Genomic DNA, 20,823 nt, shown 5'->3' with positions numbered 1-20,823 from the left:
GTCTCATTTACCAAGAAATAAAAAATAGCAGGAAACAGCCAGAATCAGACTGAAGAGGAAGCAAAAAGATCCTGGCATTTGATCTCCACAGTGAGAAACTTGTTAACTTAAATACTTACTGGGTCAGCATGTATTTCATTTCCAATGTACTTACTCTTCCTGGCCATAAATGTAATGCTTCATTATACATCTTGTTCCCAGCTAGGATATTTCATTAAGTGGCCTCACAGTCTTTGGATTTTCCCTGCCTCTTAAATATACTTGACCTGTAAGTTATTAATAATTGCAACAGTTGTGTGCTCACGTGTGCACGTGCGTGTATTGGGGCGTGTGTGGGTGAAGCTGATTCTTGTACTCTGCCTTTAAGTAAATCCAAGTGGTACAACGAGTATTGACTCACTGAAACCTGAAATCTAATAGCTGAACCAAAGCATAAGCTTCTTCTGCTCCCTATAGCTATCTGGGGCAGCAATTCATTAGAAATTGACATAGTCAAGGAAACAGCTCTTTTCTCTGTGTAATTCACATAATCACTTAGACCAGTTCAGATATTGTTTCAGCAAGAGAAATTTGAAGACATTTAATATCTCCATGGGAGATGAATGGGGCTGCTCATCAAAAATGTCCTTGGTCTTTGGAAAACCCTGACCCCTCAGTAAATGGCTTCTTTCGGTCTGACTTGCAGACTCTTTGAATAATGTAGTGCTGTAGGACTCTGAAGTCGGGTTGCCTTGCCGTTGTTAACTGTGACCTGTGATTTCTAAGCCTAATATGTAAGAGATTGGAATAAAGTTTGATATGGTGCCTCATTTGCAATTAAGCAGTTTGGTAATAAAGTTAATTGAAATTGCCAAATAACATGTGCCCTTCTGGTGCAAGCTGGAAAATTTCCGTCCTAGTTTGCAAAACTACATTGCAACAAAAAAGCAATTGTCACACCAGTCTGTTAAAACTGTTCAGGAGACTCATGGATTTGCGTGAAAAGGACCTGGAATTTTCATTTTCATCAATGTTTGCTTGCTTTTTGTGGAGGTGAGGCATTTTAGAATCTTTTAACTCATTGTTGTAATAAAAGTTGCTTTTATAAGTAAAGATATGAAGGTATTCTTATCTGAAGTAGTATTTAGACTCTGAGTCCTTAAGCATATCTATTTGCTGGGGCTGGGAGCTCACAGACCTTGGGGTTTCTTTTCGAGCTTTCCGTTTGTTCCGAGGCGAGAGCTTGTCTATTGTGATGGGAAGTAAGGACACCAGGTGGCACCGCAGAACTTTGTCCTCTGCGCTAAGGGAGGAGGAGCTGTGAGTTGAGCCGAGCCTGGCAGCACACCAGTAAATCAAGAAGCAGACCAAGGATCAAGAGCTGTTAAATAGTCACCGCAGTGATGGTGGTGATAAAAAGAAAGGCCAAGCGCCCCCCCCCCTTACCTCTTCAGCTCTTCCTGCAGCACACAAGATAGAAACTCACTTCATAAGCTCTAAACATGCACATATTCCTCTGAAAGATATTTATTGAACTATGGACCAGATACTGTTCCATACCATTGGGGATGGAGTGACAGGATAGACCTTGAAATAGAGACAGTAACAAGTAAACAATGACAATAAACAGTAAGTAAACAAATACGGTAATTTTAGAAAGCGATAGTGTGTATGAAAACAAAGAAACTGAACTGTGGGAATAATGTGTGACAAAAAAGGGTCACTTTAGGTCTGCAGATGGCCTGGATCCCTGGATGGCTTCTCTGAAGCAGTGACCTTTGAGGAGAGTACTAGGTGATGAGAAGAAGCCACCCACACATAGATCTGTAGGCAGAGTGTTCCTGGCAGACAGAGCAGCCGTCAGAAATGCCCAGAGGATTGAGAGGAAGTAGTTTCAGAAGCGGAGAATGCCAGCCTTGCTGGAGCATGTGGACCAGAGAAAGAGCAGTAGGAAAGGAAATGAAAGAGTTAGGCAGGGTCGGATCAAGGCGAGCTTGGTGGGACACCAAAATGAGTTAGTATTTCATTTAAACTGTATTGGGAAGCCCTAGGGACATGTAGCCAGGGGACCATATACTCTGATTTATGTTGTAGAAAGATGTCTCTGGCCTCTGTGTGGATAATAGATTAAAGGGGATAAAGAATAAAGCAAAGAGATCAGTCTTTAGGCTCCTGTGGTTATCTAGGCTAGAAAAGGCAGTGGCAGTAGAGATGGACTTAGATGGATTCAGTATGCATTTTGGAGATATATGTGATGGGAGAGAGAAAGAAGACTCAAGAAGGGCCTAGGGTTCCAGGGGATTGGTGTCCTGTAAAGATAAAAGTCAGGATATTCTCTTGGATCTCTTTCTGTGCCTAAACTTACATTGCTAAAAATAAACAGGATAAGAATCAACCTGAAAGTCAATAAGGCTGAAGAAAAGGGTCTTGGCATGTATTTTTTAACCTAGAATCTTCTCAGCACCAATTACAGTGATAGGTTTCCCTTTGGGGCCAGTGACCTTCAAACAAGAGCCTGCACAGCATCCTGTTTTTCCAACCCAGAAAAGGAATCCTTATCGGTTTTTTCTTTCAGTGAGCTATTTTGAGCTATTGTTTTATAATCTCCTCCTATACATCCTATGCAGTTAAAAGTCAAATTTTCAAAGTTGAAGGAACTGCCATGGAGCTTCCAGTACACCATAGTCTCACCTGTTCTGGGGAGACCTCTGTGAATTAACTGTTGATAAGAGGAATGGGTAACGGGGCCAACCCTTAAGCATTTTCATAAAAAGCAATGTAAATTTGAAATATAGGTAGGAGAAACATCAAGCTATCAGTCTGGTGGTTAAAGGGTCTTCCTCAGAGGTAGAAGCATTTTTAGACCGTGGCAAAGAACCTACTCTTAAACACCATAATTACGATTTCCAACTCACAGAGACAGAGAGCTTTCCTAGAACCATATGAGAAACTGGCTTAATTCTACCCTTAAAAAGTAGATCTTGGTTGGAATATTCCCTGGAGAAAAAAGATCAGCCTTATGTTATATCATGACAAATTAGTGGTCTTTTTAAGTTGACAGTTCCTGTTCTTTCCCCTTCTGGACAGAAGATGCCATAACTCATTCTACTTCTGACTCACTCCATCTTTTTCCCTACCCCTAATTAAAAAAATTAAGTAAACCTCGTTATCAGGTAGAGTCAGGAAACATTTGCAAGCTAGAAAAAGTTCCTACCCTCTCTTGAAACTGTATTTGATAAGGCTTGGTGGCCCGACCAGTCTGTTAGTTGTGTTGCTTTGCAGACTTGCTTCATTGCCCCAGATAAGAGACTGATCTTGTTATACTTTCAGCATGTATGGCCTTGAATGGTCGATGATTTAGGTACTGTGAGTTGGAGTAAACTATCAGAGAAGTGCTAAGAAATTGACTATGCATAGACTATCATGCTATCTGTAGAAAAGAAACTGTCTTCCCCAATTCATGTCACAATCGTGGGTCCAGGATACCTTGACCTGTTGACCTATCGGTTGTCCATGGATTCTATGAAGCTTTATGAAAAGTTTTCTGTGAAGGAATTTTGTGTGTCTGAACAACTATAGTTGTAATGACTTTGTAGTGGGCTGTACTCGAAAATGGTTTAAGCACTTTTGAATGAGACTGTACAGTTTGGTATTTAAAAACACTGGCTTGGCATTAGACCAGGTCTCCTCAGCTTTTCACCTGACCGTGTGACCTTGGTCATGTTACTTAATCATTAGCGTCTCAGGTTTCTCATCTGTAAAACAGGGAGTATATCAGAGAGCAGTTATGAAGACTAAGTGTGTGTCAAAGGCAAGCTCTCAAAACTTGTTAGATATTTTTGCACCCTTGCTTTTGAAGACCAGTTTATTTTAGAAATGAGAAGAAAAGACCAACCCTTCCAGGTATACTTCACATGTTTTTGAGAGTCAACAACAATAGGACCATTTTTGCCATTTCAATGACACCTCTTCTGAAGTGACCATTTATTTCTCAGGAATTACATGAAGACAATCCATCCATCTTACCTAGATCTTTGAGCAGCCCAAGGTATTAATGACTTTGGGTCTCTCCTCACCTGTGCCAGTTCAAGGCTTATAACTTTGAGGTGAAAGGCTCCGTAAACCATTAGCAATCACCAGTTTTTCAAGCCATTTATTTCTCCTAGGGACATATTTATTAGGCTATATGTACTGTGTAATTGAAGCAGACTTCTCTGTAGCTGTAAAACCTGTATAACTATATTCTTAATCTTCTTCACAAAATGCCAGCTGACACAGCACTGGAAGCTACTTATTCCAGACATCTGAAGTCCAGCCATCCCTCTGAATTCTGATAGCCACAATATTTCATAATAATCATTATTAGGTCCCCAAAGAAAAGAATGTCTTCATCTTTTTGGAGACATTGGGTCTGATGTTCCTGTTCTTGGCAGCTGGTACCATATTTGCATTGAAAAAATTATACCGCAGAGTTGATGATGGTATTTGGCCAGGGGAAGGAGAAAAAAATCAAATACTAGGATCACTTTTTCATTTTGTTTTATGGATTCAGTTTTGTGATATATAGTGTTTGTAAGGTTCTTCAGTGAAAATGTACTGTGATTTTAAACTTGGCCTTGAGTTTATGCTGGCACACTGATTTAGCTTTTAAGAAAAAACCAACTTAAAGTCATCATTGTTATTGAATCAAGCATCAGTCATTGCATGTTGTTCCCACCCCACTCTCCTACTCCATCCTTCAATGTCCAGCCCGTCCCTTCTTCCCCTTTCCTCATATTGGATTTTATTTCTTTTCTCTGTACTCCTGAGAGCAATAGTGCTTCCTTCTGTCATGGCACTTAGCACCCACCACTCTGAATTAGAACTGTTGCTTTCCTTCTTTCTCTTTTAAAACAAAGCATATACTCCTCCAGGGTAGGGCCCATGTCTGATTTACCTTTGTCTCTTCAGTAATGCTTTGCTAGACATATGGCAGAGCTCATTAACTCTTGCATGAATGGATGGTCACATGGCTCATTCCTACTCATGATTCAGGTCTTAGCTCAAATACAGTCTCTTCGAGAAAGAATTGCTTGATCATTCAGTATAAAGTAGTTGTGTGTCTCAACACAGCCTGTTGCACTATCCTGCTTCATTTCATCATAGAAGCTGTCACCCTCTGAAGTTATTTGCTAAATTGTTTATTCTTTTTCCTGCAGAATGTGAGCACTGTGAAAGCAGGACCTTGTCAGTCTTGTTCATTGCTTTATTTCATGCCACTTCCTGGCATGTAATAGGCCCTCAGCACAGTTTGTTTAAATGAGTGCATGAATGTTTCCTATTTTTCTTCCTGCCCTCGGTGGAAAAAGTTAAAGCTAACTATACCTTCCTTTTTCAGTTTTCTGGACTGTTCTTAGCATTTTATTGGTATGGGAAGGGCAGTTTAAGTTTATTTTATGGCTTATATATTCTATAGTAAACAAAGAAAACACACAAAAAGCTAGTTGGCAGAGAATGGTGGAGATGGCTTTTTTTTTCTTCATTGTGTAGAGCCCCTGGTTTGCAATCAATCATCAATTCTGATTGGCTGAGGACACTACAGATTATTCTCTCTTACCTTTCCTGCACTCCTCCATGTCTGTATCTCAGTGATCTCCTAGTGGTTTGATTCATCTTCATGCTACCCCCACAAATAAAAGCATCGCCTAGTAGGCACATTATTTTTTCATGCAGCAGCATTTTTGCTGATAACTGTTAGTGTTCTGGTGTGTTCTTTAATGCAGTTTCTCTCCTCATAAGTTTTTTTAGATGTGTCCTTTAGATCTTCCCAAGAAAGGAGAAGCAAGCCGTGAGATTTTTCCTTTTCTGCTTGATCCTTCTCATTGTCCTCTCTATTTGCAGATACAGTATTTTCTATATGCTGCCCTTATTGAAGGTAAAATCTTAGCTGACACGAACCTCACCCTAGGAATTTCTTCTAACACCATAGCCATGTGCTTGGATAAGGATGATTTATCCTGAGGACTGTAGGCCCTATTAGAATGGGCTTCTCAGGGTCAATGGTTAAGGTTTCAGACAGTCTCTGAAATTTTATGCAAAATTGTGTGTTTCCATGCAGCTTTGCTTGAGAGAGCCTCTAACAGCTTTTTATTCCATTTTCAATCAAGGCCATGACCTAGTGATTTAGCAGCATAGACAGTTGAGTAAAAATGGCAGTCATTGAGCCAAGAGAGAGCTAGAACAAACTGGTTGTTTTTAATCTAACACTGCTGTAAGTGCATACCATTGTCCAAGCACACTAAATATTGGCTGCTATGTTTAATAATGCTTTGCTGTTTATAATTATAGCTGTATTACATGTAAAACCTAGAACACTTGGAAAATACTTAAGATAACAGTATGAATTACCCGTTTATCCTAACATTCAGAAACAATATTTTAATGCATTTCCTTTAGTCTTTGGATGTGTGATGTATGTGTATGTATATATATCTACTTTTTAACAATGAATTTATATTTTCTACTTATACTTTTAACCCTGCTTTTTATGTCTAATTTCATTACTGTTTTACCACATCAGTAAATATTCTTCATTGTTCTCATTTTAAATGGATTCATAATTTTTTATCTTATTGATGTAACAGTTCTCTCTGTTCTCAGAAATTCAGATTGTTTCCCATTTTTATCTTCTTTAAATATTGCTGTGTCGAACATCTTTTTATATGAATCTTTGCAAGACTGTACAGACTTTAAGGATGAGTTTACTGAGTTAAAGTTAGCTGTAATTTTAAGGTCCTGCATTTAAGATTACTCATTGATAGATTTTAGAATAACAGTGAAGGCTAGTGGAGCCTGTGATGAAAATGTGCTCAGGAGTACTCTTATTCTTTATGGTATCTAAGACTAGTCTCACGATCATCCCTTTTCAGTGGCTGTTAGTAGTCCTGTCCTCCCCTCAGTGTATGAGGGTTCTTCAAAAAGTTCATGGAAAAATTGGTATTATCTTTCCTTTCTATTTTTTCCACGAACTTTCCAAAGTTCCCTGCACCTTGCACATTGTATTACCTGATTTCATCTCCAGTACAGTTTTTAGTGCAGCATTTTGCTTAGCAAAACTCTGAAGAATCCCATGTGTTCAGTGACACGTGGATTAGTGACACAGCATTTGTTGGAATGCTTAGGAGGAAAACAAAATGTTTCCATTAAAATGCTCACTAGAGAACAAGTGTAAAGGGGAATTAATTCCACAATGAAAAACATTTAAGTCAATGACATAGTGCATTAGTATCATTTGTGGATCCACTTTGTATGTGGCAGTGCTAAGATTCACCTTTTCAAAGCCTTTGCATAATTTTTTTGATCCTTTCCATTAGTGAGCTTGGTTGACATCCTCAATTCCTTTAAATCCAGGGAAAATTAGGTCCAAAGAAGTCCACTCTCTTTCCCAGCAAATCAGGTTTTGTTCATCTCAGTGCTTGGCTTCTGTTTGGCTTCTCTGATAGCCCAGCTGAGCTATCCTACTTATTTTCATTTAGTCAGTAGACAGCACAAGTCTCCACCTAAATGGGGTGCTTAAAAAACTATATGTATGCATTCATTTGGGGGAAAAAAAAGCAATTCTTGGAGGATACAGAGGTCAGTGATGCCTCTAGAGATTTTAAAGTGCAATAAAATGTTCTGAAATTGCTGCATTTGTCTTACTTAAAAAAGCAGTATAGACTTTTGTGCATTCTGGTATCTGTGTGTCTACGTATGTGTGTTTATATATAAATAAAGCTTTTTTTTAAATTGTAGGAGATACTAAGATAGGTAATAAAGCCGCCCATTATCCCAAGAGGACCCCCCACCCCCCAAATGCAGTTTTGGTATATAACGTTTAGTCTTTGTTTCCAAATGCATATGTATTCTAGCTTTACTTTATTCACACAAATTATCTGGGCACAACTGTTATAAAATTTTACCAAGAATAACATTCTGCCATTCAGTTATATTGGAACATGTTCAGTAGTATAATTTATGGCCTCGATATCTGAAGGGAAACAAATTCCTCCTCCTCATCTTAACTACTCAGGTCCCAGTCACTAGCAGAGAATTGCCCTTTGGTTTTTCCAAGGGACACCTTTTTTGTAGGGAAGTTTAGAAATTCGGGTCCCAAGCTTTTCTCACTTCTGTAGATTGCACTGAGAATCACACTTTGAACATATGCTTCCCTGTAAAAGTTTCCTGGGGTCTCTTAGAAGTAGCATTTGCTGCCCTCTAGGCTCTGAGAGCAGATGGTCCATCATGACCTCTTCTGCTTCTTCTGGAAGCTCTCCTTCCTTACCCTATGTGGACCAGATGAGCCCATGAAGGCAGGTGCCATTTCTGCCCATATGCTTCATATGTAATATGTGACATGACTTATAGACCACAAACTTCCTGCTGCCACGGGGTACACAAAGGGTGCATTTGTCTAAGGAAAGGCACTTACATGCCATGAAGTGTGGCATAATGCTGCCTCCCATAGCTTAGCCACCACTGACAGCCTATATCCTCTGATTTTTAGGTCTTGGGGAATTCTGCTGTTTCAAACCAGTGACCTTTTGAGTGTTTTCCACTAGGTCTCCCAGCTGTTTTCAATCCATCCAAGTAGTTTTAGCTAAAATAAATTATAAATTGTAATAAGGAGGTTTGTTCCAGCATTCATATTTATCAGATTTTAAGATTTAATGACCATATGGGCCTAAAACAAATCTTTGACTTTTTTTTTTTTAAAGCAATCAAGTGGAGTCTCTTGATTTTGACTGTTTAAATATTAATTTGTGGTCATAACCCACTTTTGGCTGCCGTAAAGGGTGTAGCTTTCTAAAACAAAGGTTTTCAGCAACTAGCTAGCAAAGAGGATCAAATGCCTCTTTAAATTAAAAAAGATTTGCATATTTGTTGTAAATTACAGCTTGTTGTATCAATTGAGCTGGGACCTTTTGACTGGAGTGTTCCATGGACGGCTTCCTTGGAGGAAACAGACTTTAATTGGTTGATTACGCCAACACCCTTCAGACTGGCTGATTTTGTACAGTTAACAGTGGAAAGGCCATTAATTAATTGGTATTTATTTGTAAATTAATATTTTATTGCCTCAGTGAGATGTGAATATAGTGTTCTTGAAAAAGTATTCTAAATAAGGCTAACGTCTCCTTAAACTAGTCCGTCTGATCCCTGCCCCACCGGAAGTATCCCCTTTGTCAGTTTGGTATGGACATTCATGGAAGGCAAAAGCTGTGCCTGTGTTTGGGTGTTTAACAACTGTCTTCTGATGTATTTGGCAGCATGCTGTTTTTGCTCAACATTATGTTTGGAGACCCTCCATGTGTTTATCTGTAGAGCTAGCTCATTGCGTCTCACCTCTGCAGGCTGCTTTATAGGTTGGCTCTCCCACAGTATTTTTAGAACTTCCAGTTGTTTTCAGTTTTTCTTTATACCAACAATACTGCAATGAACATCCTGGTGCATGTACCTTTGAACATGTGTTCGAGTGTTTCTCTGTGACAGAAAATGAAAAATGTCCTTTATTTTAGATATGAAGATCTTAAGAGATGGAGAATTTAAGACCAGCCAAAGTCTTATAAACAATTAGCACAGTATGGATTGAAACTGTTTTCCCTGACTCCACCTACCTAGTTAGAAATTCTTTACAAATTTTTGTAGAGGGTCATTGGGATCCTGGATAGAGTCAAGTGCAATAAAAAATAACTGTGGTGGAATCTTGCTTATTCCAATTAACTAAGAGGATCAGTCTGAATTAGGAGAAAATATGAATTTAAAGATGTAATGTTGTATAAATTTGAAGTGTCTGCAGTGACTCACACTAATATCACATAATAAAATTCCTTCAGGGAATCATATTAATGAAGTAATAATAAAAGCACCTAATCATCATTACTGAGAATAAAGACATATTGAAATTGTTCCACGTTTATTCTTATCTATAGGTAAAATATTTCTCCCACAATCTTTTTTATATTTTAATATGCTTATTAGCAAATGATTTTTCCCTAGTTAGAGCAAGATAACCATAACCATTTCCTTTCTGAATGATGTAAATTAGCCCAAGGGAGGTGAAAGGGGTGGACATTTGAGTAACTACTCTGCCAGGTATGAGGTTTTTAAGCATTTTCTCTTATTTAATTATCTTAACAGTCTTGTGAAGTGAGTCTTATTATTTCCATCACATAAGTGGAGAAACTGAGGCATAGAGGGCTCTCAAATGACTTGCTGAAGGGTACCTCTGAGTTTGCCTGTCTTGAAAGAGCAATACCCTTTCAAATATATCATAGTTTCCTTAAATATGGTCCTCAGACCCCCTGGGTCAGAATCTCCTGGAATATTTCTTAATACTGCAGATTCCTGGGCCTCTGAACACGGGGCGCAGGATTCTGCATTTTTAACAAGCTACCAAATGTTCCTTATGCACTTTAGTCTGTGAGCCAGCCTGCCAGACCGCAGTGACCTCATTTTGGTGGTGCAAGGAGCCTTGCCCAGAGAGTGCCCCATGCCTCTTAGGACAAGTAATTCCCCTCATGCATCACTCGCAGGGGCATGTTAGCCATGCTGGGTGGCTTACTCCTTTCCCACTCTCCTGGCCTTGCTTTACTTGCACTGAACTTAGCATGGCTCACAGTTTGACAAGTCATTTCCAAGAGTTGAAATCATCATGCTACATAGGAATCACTTTCCAAAAAAAGGTTGAAATTTCCAGTGCAACACCATCAGATCCCAAATACATCTTTTGTGTTTTATACATATGGAATCTGCATTTTGCATTCCAATTCTAACCCTTGTTCATATAAAAAAAAATAAAAAGAGGCGTCAGCTTGCAGAAATGACTACCTTTAAAACACCAATATGTGCTTTATTTCCCTTTCTTGCTCCCCTTTCCCACACTCCCCTGGTGGTAGATTTCCCATACATCTGCCCCTAATCATTGCTGACTTTCCTAGAAGTGAGATGTGACCAGTCCTTTCCAGCTGCAGCCTTCCCACTAAGGACAGGGTTTTGGGGGAGCCAGCTAGGCTCAGTCAACACCTTTGTCTCCTTTGCCTTTTTCTCTATTATTATCTTTTTTTCTCAGCTCTGTGAAATTTTCTTTTTCACTCCCAAATGATATGCGCTCCCCTCAAGGGGCTAGTCCAGGCTCCAGTCCTTTCCAACAAGTTAAGTAGGAGGTTTTCTAGATGACTGATAGGCATTGAGACAGCTGTGATCCAGAGGGGATCCTAGACCAACTTGGATTTGTGTTCATATATTATCTTGTTGTGCTGGCAAAAGCATCCGTTTTTGTTTTGGTGTTGAGCTCATCCAAATTAAGAAGGCATTTCCTCTCCTAAAAGGCAGAAAAAAAAGAAAGAAAAGACAAAACAGGAAAAAAAATGTTAATTTTAACCATGTACTCCTTTGAAACTAAATATATACCCCTTCCTGTGTTCTGATTGGTCCGCTTGAATTGACAAGTGGATCGTGTGGAAAGGAAATATTCTGGACTTAATTGTAAGTTAAGTCTCTCTTCATCCAGAAGAGCATTTGAGATTCTGTCCAAGTGTTCAATTTCCCAGGCCGCTGAGGTCTGTGAATTTCTTTTCCCAGCCTCCAGGCTGCTGCAGTACAAGTCAGCATAGCTAATGCAGATAGATCTCCTGCCTCTCGCTCTTCTCCTCCCTCTGCTTTGATTCGATATGAACAGCCTGGTAACTCCGATGCTGGGGAGAAATCTGACATAACTCTGCAGATGGCTAGGTTGCCATGAAACACCTGGGGATTGTTCTTTAAGGAAAAGGTAACATTTATATGCTAATGATTTCTTCCCCCCTCCCCTCCTTGTTGCATTTTTTCCAGGGCTGCCAGTTCCCAAGAAGAGCCCAAAGTCGGTAAGGACTTGTCAGTTACTTGGTGCTTGTTTGGGGGGGGGGAGGGTGGCTGGTGGTGGGAGGGTATGCTGTCTGGCTTCACTTTACTAAATGTGTTTTAGAGTGGATGGGGGAGACGAGAGCCGGGGCTCATTTTACTGAGTTCTGGGGATCTGTTTGGTATAGAAGGTATTTGGGCTGTCTTTAACTGTGATTTGTGGGCAGGCTGCAAGAGCCAGGATAAAGAATGCATGTTTGCAATCTTATCTACACAAATGCATCAGAACTCCTTCAAATGGATGCGTTTCTTAGCTGTTTTAACTTAATACAAATGCTATTGTTTCCTTTGGAAGGAGCGGGGTGGGGGGAAAGCTCCACCTGCTCCCCGAGTAGCCTTGCTCTCAACTGGTGTTCCCAGCGGTTCACATGGCTACTCATTCTCCCCCTGAGCTTTCTTATACACTGGATGATGAATTATTTACAAAATAAAAAGCCTGTAGGTTTAAGTAAGAACTGCTTTGCCCTGTATATATGTCCATGCTCAAATGGAACAATGTGCATAGCCCCAGCACTGAGAAAAAGACATTTCCTTGCTGTGGAAATGTCCTTTGTTGTTTTGCTAGCTTTAGCAGCATTATGCTGCAAGTATAGGATTCTTTTAAAAAAAAAAAAAAAAAATGTTTTGCTGTCCTTTCTAATCTGGTTTCCCTGAAGATGCATTACCTAGTTGACATGTTGGCTAATAGCTTAGAGGCTATAGTGTTTTGCTTGGTGGTATGGGCTTTGGCTTCTGGGGTGCTAACAACAAATTAAAATGCTACTTAAAAACTCAAAAGTCTGGAACTCCCATGCCTGTGAAATTGATCTGGGTAAAAGGGGCTTCCCAACTCATTAATATTAGGGTAAAGATGGGTGCCTTCATGTGGCTTAAAAGATTTGGGGGAGGGAAAATTTGCAGCTTTCTGACACTCTGGAAAGGAGAATCTTTAAAACTTTGCAGTTCATGGTGCTGCAGCTGAATTCTTTCCACCTGTCTCCAAGCCTGGCAGCACGAGGCAGAAGTTTATTAAGGAGATGAGAGAGGGAGCTTTCTGCATTCTTAAGCCCCACTTCTAAGTTCTCCAAAGAGAAAAACCTGCAATAATTGATGTGATTCCGATGGCATAGCACCGTTGTGATTGGAACATTGACTTCAGGGCTGCTTCCCCTGTCAGTTTGTGTTAATGTCCAGGCAGAAAAGTGCTGGTTGGTGCCCACATTGAAACCACAGAGATGCCAAAGCGTGTGTATGTGTGCATGTGTGTCTTCCTATTCCTGGGTTGTAGTCAGAAACCCACTTAGCCTTCAGAAAACTGGTAGCAAATCTCGCAGATGTGTATCATAAGCTTGAGTTAGTGTTAGCCATCCTTTTTTCTCCCGCACCCCCAGCCACGCTATGTTGATGCATGGGCATATTTTACACACCCCACATGGAATGGAATCCTAACAAGGAGCATATTGAGTGAGACATAGCAGATTTGAGCAGGTAGCATGACATCAGGTAGCAGGATGTTCTTTTCTGTTTTGTATTCCATTTACGTTTACTGTGCAAAAAGGTTTTTTGTAATTCATTTGCATCTCTTCTTCCCCAAGTGTTTTGGAATTACCTGGTGAACTCAAAGGGTATTAAACAGGTATAGAGCCTGCATTCACCAAATCAGTTAAAAGAATTCCCTGTGACAGTTTTTTTTTTTTTTTTTTGGTAGAAGCCATGTCATTAGCAAGCAGCAAAGCAATTACTTGGACTGCATTCTTGGGAAAAAGCTCTCTTAACTGCTTTGCCCAGTCTGCTGGCACTTAATTACCACAAGCTTAAGAGAGTAGTATGTTGCTGGGTTAGAAAAGAACAAGTCCCCAGCTTGGGGCTTGTCTTTACTCGATTTCAGTGCCAGGGCAGGGATGATGGTTTTCACAGCATTGCTGGTACACTCTAGCAGCTGCTGTGCAAAATTTGGGGGCTATCAGCCAAGGTCTGCTGTTGGCAATAGAGCGTTGCTAACATCTGTGATCAGTGGGAACTCTGTACAGGTGGGTTGAGAGCTGTTTCCCTTTCCCAGTTTGAATATTGATGATATCCTGCCAGAGAGACAGATGATTATGGGATTTTTCTGGTGGGGTCAGAGTGAATCCATAGGGAAGCTGGATGTCCTGGTACCCAAAAGCCATTCAGGTAATGACAGATAGAGTCAATTTATGCAGGCTGAATAATTAAAAGCACACTGTGTCTGAAATGTGATTCACTTAGATTTACCAGTAGCTCTGTGAATATAGTATCTTAACCCTGGACTGTGTTTTTTGTTGTTGTTTTATTCTTAGATTCTCCTGACATTATTGGCTTGCTCAGGTGACTGACGGCTTTCTTTTGCCCTCATACCTTTTTTCCCTAATGTTTTCAATAATTAAGTAGTTAGGTTTTTATTAGAACAGAAGGACTTATTTTTGTTAATCTTGTTTCCCCTCTTGGATAGTCCCTATATCTTCCCCTTAATAAGCAGTTTCACCTGCTAGATTTAGTTTTAAATGTTGAATTTACGGTTTATATACTCACAGGGGACAATGGCAGTGTCTTAATAAAATTTCATTAATTTAATACCTGGACTTCTATAACATCAGGGATTTTTCTGCCAAGTGGCAGAGACAAAAATAAGACATATTTGCTGTCAGGTTTTAGACCTCTCTGGGAAACTGATTCTGTGGCCCAACTTAATCATTCTGACTGGAAACTTATTTAACTGAGACACTCAATCTAAATTAGACATCAGATCCTTGTGTGGACTTAAAACTTGAAATATCACACCAAACCCTGAATTTTAAGTCAGTATCCACATGTTCTCCTACTAGTTTGTTTCCCAACTATTCATTCCCCTTTTTCCTTCCTTTGTCTGTCCATTCAGCCATGTGTCTGTCCATCCATCATCTGTCCATTTGCCCATTTATACGTTCATCTTTATTCCACTCATCTACCCATTCATTCATCCATTTATTCAGCAAAGTAGCACTGAGAACCTATTAAGTGTCAGGTTTGGTGTGAAGCACTGTAAATACTATAATAGATAAGATGGTCACAGTGACTCTCTTCTTGCAGTTTACAAACAAATGACTTAGTGATTGTTCCTTTCAAAAAAAGGATTTGTTGTCACAAATCACCAAAAATTTTTATGCATTTATCCCATGAACCAGTATTTATTAGATATCTTCTATGTGCCAGACCCAGTGCCAGGATTCAACAGGAACTAAAACAGAAAACATTCCTGCCCTTGTGGAAATGGGCAGAGAGAAACAATAACCACATCAACAGGAAGAACTATCCAGACCCTCAGCTCATGGGGATTAAAGTCTGAGGAGCATTTTCTTTCAAAAGTTAATAATGCAGAATGTAGAACCAAGTATATACATATTGAAAATCATTCAGCTCTTAATTACAACAACCTAAGTTAAGTAGTCATATAAAGCCAAGAGCCAAGATTGAATTAAACGCTATGATCGAGCTATGGAATTCTTTAGAGTTCCCCAGCAGCCTGGGCAACATAGGAAACCAGATTATTTACTTAGCTTTTATTGTCAGAAGAAAGAAAGCGTACCATATTTAATATGGAGAAACGATTTCTCTGTTACCAGAAAACTCCTTACATGAAGTTTTCATATAGGGACACTGGATGGTGGGCAGGGCAGTCTTTCAACAACCTTCATATAGCAAACATGGCAGGCAAAAAAGTAGCAGTAGTGACAGGTTTCTGTTCTACTGTCTTCTCTCTCTTTTCCCTGCAAGGGTTGATAAAGGAAATTACTGACAACTAGGCATGAAGAGATTTGAGGGAGAGACACAGAGACCTCGGGTAACGTGCACAGTGAGTGACCCCAGCTGAATCATTCAGTTTGATGCACCTGCCTCTTTCTCAGACTCTTCCTGTTGCCTTGGTATCTGTTTTCCTCCTTTTTCAGGTGCCACGTGTCTGACAACCAGCACAGTAACAGATCCCATCAAAGCTTCTACAAGCTATGAGGGGAAGCAATGAGAGTAGGAGGGAAGAAGGAATAAGGTTGCCGGAGTGAGTCTCCTCATGTCTCACCTCCCAAAGCAGCTCATGTGCGCGACCCTCAGAAGCCCGACGAGATAGACTTTGCCATCGGATTATATTCCTTTAAAACATTCAGTGTGAACCAAAATCCATTTTCATAGCCAATCAATGCTTTTCTTTTCCTCTCCATGAACTCCTCTCCCCTGCCTTTTCGGTAGAAATTGTTTGACTTAGACCCACAAATGATCAAAGAAAGACAAAACGAAGGACCATCCTCTGCTTTGGCTTGGATTTGAGTCTCTGATTTTCACATAACCTTTAATGACATTGGTCTAATACCTCATCAGCACTTGGAGTTTTTCCTGTTGTCCATGTAAATCGCTGCAGTGGCCTTTGGTCTTGGCAGATAAGTGAACTGTAAATAATTTTGCTTTAAAATGTATCGATTTGTCATTTTTAAGCCACATGAATTCTTTTCATCATTTAAGCTCCTAAGTGCTGTCTGTACTCATTTGCTCTTCCGAGCAAATACTTTCAGTTCAAAAATCATCCTGTGAAATACTGATGAGTTGATCCCCCCCACCCCATTTCCATTTATAAAAACCATTGCATCTTCCCGATTTCCCTGGCCTGACAGTAGTAAGGGAATTATTCATTTCAGGGAGGTTGGTACAGTTTTATTTTAAAAGGTCTTGTGATACAAGTTTATGAGCATTGTGTGGCCAAGGACCTTTATGGGTTTTTTAAAATTGAGCCCATTTTCTTCTTCGTAATTGGCTGTGATTTGGGACTCAGAAATAAAGTTCTTCAAAAATATCAGCACAGTGACAATAAGTAGCATTGGAAATATCCGTCTCAATGGATCCTTCCAATTGACTTGGGTGGAGACTTCCCCCTGCCCCCTGTTCAGTCTGTCAGCAATGCCTATTGAGTCTGGCACCAAATGTCTTTTAAACTCACTGACTGATCCTTTCCTTCGTCACTGCTACCGTGGTTTAAACCACCGCAGGTCCCTCACATGAACTGCAGCAATAGCCTCCTGATTGGCCTCTCTGCTTTCACTCCTTTCACCACCAATTCACCAGTCCAAACTTTCTGGAAATATGTTGGCTCTGGCACATCCATACTTTAAATTCATCAGCGGATTCCTCCTCTTGAACTAAGAATGAAACCCAGACTTCTTACAGTAGCTCACAGGGCTCTTGCTTTATTTGGCCTCCAAGTCCATCTCAGGCTACCTCACTCCCTTGCTGTGCCACACTGGCCTTTCTGTTCAGACAGTCCAAGCTCATTTTTGCCTGGGGAACTTAGTACATGCTGTTCCCATTAATGGAATGATCTTCCAGAGGCCTCTCTTTACCACCCATCCAAAGGATATTGCACCATGTTGTAATCAATATAATATGAATATTTGATTACACGCACCTTAGATATTCACTCAGGTATATATTCTAAAAGCTCATCTCTTTCTTATTTATACATTGTATATCTCAATATCTGGCATACAGTAGGTGATCATTATGTATTTATTGGATGAGTGAATACATGTATTGCAGGTAGTTACTTAGGAGGGCCTCGTCTGGATATTCTGCCATTGGGGTACTAGGTGCTTTCATCCATCCGTGTTCTTAGTTTGCATACAGTTTCTTCAACAGACTTGAAAGTATATCTTTAACTACAGTTACTTGTCTTTGGGTGTCTCACCTAGAAAAATGAAGTGAAAGACGGTCACATTAGATGCAAATCTGGTCCTGTGCTATAACTAGTTCAGAAGTGAATTTATTCTCATGCCTCAAGTCTTCTGGGATGTAATCCAGCCTGCTGAAAAGGCATACAAGTTGACTTTAATTTGGGAGCTATATAAACATGGCTTTTCTCCTGGACAAGTCTGGGCTCTAACCAGATAAAGGACAACATCATAGCTAATTAGCATGCCCACAGAAAATAAAGAGGCTTATTTTGAACTTTTCCAAACACAAACAGAGAAGAGCTTCAAAAAACCCAGAATGCCAACAAGATATATTAAATGCAGAATGTGTCTTCAAATTAAGGAGCTTTCATAACTGAACTTGAAAAGGAGCAGAGAGTGAGGTTAAATATTATCAGGGGGAAAATTGAAAAAGCTTCCAGATTATTGTGTACTTGACCCATTAGTATGCCATTTATATATGATAGTTAGTGATAGTTTAGTGGTGGCACAGTTTTTAAAGCACATTCTCTGGATGCTCCTTTACTTTTATTTCCCAAATCAAGGGACAAAGTTTAGATGGCATTTAAAAGGAACTCAGAGGTACAGTTTGACTGAAGGCAGTTTTGCAAACTCATTCCAGATTATGTCTGTCATTTTGTATAAAATTGGACCTACATGAGTCATGTACTGGGGAGGTGAGAAAGGGTGTTATAATTTGAAAAATGGCCCAAGCATTTCCAGTAGTCTTTATTTGCATCCTCTGTTTATGGCAAAGTTGTCTCTCCAGTTAAACCTAAGAGATCTAGATCCTCTATGTCAGAGATTTGTTATACTGGGACAGATATCATAGGGTCTTAGAAACCCATAATGTGACATGCCCAGTCTGTATGTATGTATGTGTGGAGAAAGGACGAGCACTTCAATCAGACTCTCTCAGTGGGGCAGAGTTGCCAGAAAATTATTTTTCTCTAGTTCAGGGAGAGGGATCAAGAGGAAGAGGTTCAAGTTAGGTTTCAAGGGACAATGGCACAAGAAGACTGTGGGACAGTGACTGCAAAGTAACCCCATTAAAGCAGGAGCAGCATGTGTTTCCCTCAGGTAATCCTGCAGCATGTGGGAAGAAGTAATCTCAACACAAAGACTAGAGCTTCTGGGGCTAGAGACTTATTTCAACTGTGAAGTCAGTATTGATGGACCAACCCTACAATCTGGCATCTGCTATTCATTTGAGGAACCAAGACAGGATGGGCATTTGAAGGCAGGCATGCAACTCTCAGAGTTAACTCAGAGGTCCTGTATTGATAAGTTATTTGCTTTTACATTTAAAATATTTTCACCCAGCCCAAAGGTGAACAAAAACAAAACACTACTAAAATGTAAAAAAATAGAAAGTAACTGTCTCCGTTAATTCTGTTTACCACAGTTCATTTCAAGATGAAATAACTTTAAATTTTATCTTGATTATGAAAAGTATTCTCCATGCATTATAACAATAAAAAGGTAGGTAATTTTTTTGTATTTTTTGTATTTTCCTATGTATTTGAGTGTGTTCATACCAAAAAGACCCTTATAAAGACCACACTGAAGAGAAAAACTAATTTCCATGCACATGCAAAAGAAAATGAGTACTGTGTCTATCCTTAACATTTTCTGACTCTGGAAATCTTCAGCTTGTCTCCCAAGGAAGCTGGGGGGGGGGGGGGCAGGTATTGCTTTTCTGCGACAGAACTCGGATACCTGGCCCTATTCATCGTTGGACGTTGGCAGTACTGGGTTCTGTTTCAAGTCTTTGGAATGCTAATCCATCCAGGTCTGAGCTGAGCACTTTATCCTCAAAAGAGAACAATGGCGATGTATCCTAATGATGGTGTTTCTCCCTGCACAAATGGCAGTGCATTTCCTGGCATCTTCACCAGAGTGTGTTTCCCCTTGAATCTGAGTGAATTAAGCCTCTCATACAGTTTTACCAAGATCACTATGCTAGCCTAGAATATGGTCCTCAGTCTTCACCCACAGGCATACCAAGTGTAATTTTAAGTGGTCCATCTTACCTTCATTAAATGCATGCCCAGTTTTTCCCAACTTTGAATCCTTGCCAAAACCTCTATTCAAATCTGTAGTCTGTAATAGTCAAGCACAAATGATGTGTTTGTCCTCCTTGGGCTTTCTTCAAGTACTCGTTTCAAAGCAGGGACTGGAAGGAGAGGAAGAAGAGGGACCTGAGAATTAAATGAAAGGGACCTTGGAAATCTCCAGCAGAATTCCAGGGGAATGAATGCTGGGGAGAATACCTGGGGAGAAAGCAGGGAAGGACCATCTTGATGCGATTGATTAAAACACTTGGTGGAAGATTTGGGCACTATAAAGAACTTTAGGGAACTGGAGAGCTTGAGGTCAAAGATCTTATAAACTACTTTAAAAAGATAAACTATACAGGATCTGTAAAAGAGAATGGAGCTGCCCCTTCTGTCCCCTACTCCTTTGCAATACTCTTAAGCAGATAAGTATAGTGACATGACCCCTGTTATTACATAGGAGGGAGGATTCCAGGATTATTTTAAATGGGGAAGATTTAAGTACTTATTGGAGTACTTATTGGAGAAAATAAGTACTGAAATTATTTAATTTCCAACCCAGTATTTTTCCTCAGACTAGGTTGTGCTCTCATTTTAGTTGCCATTTAAACAAAGCACATTTCATAAAATGGAAAGGGTCTTTGCCGAGCAGGTCTTAATGAATAGGAGCTTGCTTATTCTGTTGAAATTTAAATGGAACTTTTCCCCTTTGAATACTACTTGGACTTTGGACAAGTTGCACATATAAGAAGGCTGACCCCCAGAAGTCAATCCATATATAAAATCTTGGTTTTTAACCAACAGTAGTGTCAGCAGTTCAAGAGGTGAAATGTAATGCCTGCAAAATTGATTAGCTGAGAATTATGAGAGCTCTTCATATGGTAGTTATTTATAACGCTAGGCGTGATTTTTAAAAGATCTGACCTCTGTTTCTAATAGTCTAGAAGAACTGATGGCAAACCCTTGGAGAGGAATTGGATGTTTTATTATTAAAAGATGCAGGACATGGAGTCCCAAGGAGCATTTTTAGCCCTAATTGTACTTCATCTGGATATTATAACCTTACAGTTAAACCATTCATGGTATTTTGTGTCACATATTTTTGTCAAGAAATGAAGATGTTAAAACTGATACATCTTGCAATAAAAGAGCTCAATGTC

General features: G+C 39.7%; 1 protein-coding gene across 9 annotated transcripts in view; it reads left to right on the top strand.

Moving 5' to 3' along the window:
• The window catches only part of MAGI1 (membrane associated guanylate kinase, WW and PDZ domain containing 1), a 585,689-nt gene that overhangs the window by 533,058 nt on the left and 31,808 nt on the right, over positions 1-20,823 (top strand). For all 9 annotated transcript variants that reach the window (XM_063113324.1, XM_063113321.1, XM_063113319.1 and 6 more), the window contains exon 13: positions 11,830-11,861. In XM_063113324.1, coding sequence (XP_062969394.1) covers positions 11,830-11,861 — 32 coding nt within the window. The remainder of the gene's footprint in view (positions 1-11,829; positions 11,862-20,823) is intronic.

The sequence above is a fragment of the Cynocephalus volans genome, chromosome 11 (genome assembly GCF_027409185.1).
Source record: "Cynocephalus volans isolate mCynVol1 chromosome 11, mCynVol1.pri, whole genome shotgun sequence".
Taxonomy (NCBI): Eukaryota; Metazoa; Chordata; class Mammalia; order Dermoptera; family Cynocephalidae; genus Cynocephalus; species Cynocephalus volans.
This window is presented reverse-complemented; position numbering and strand designations above follow the sequence as displayed.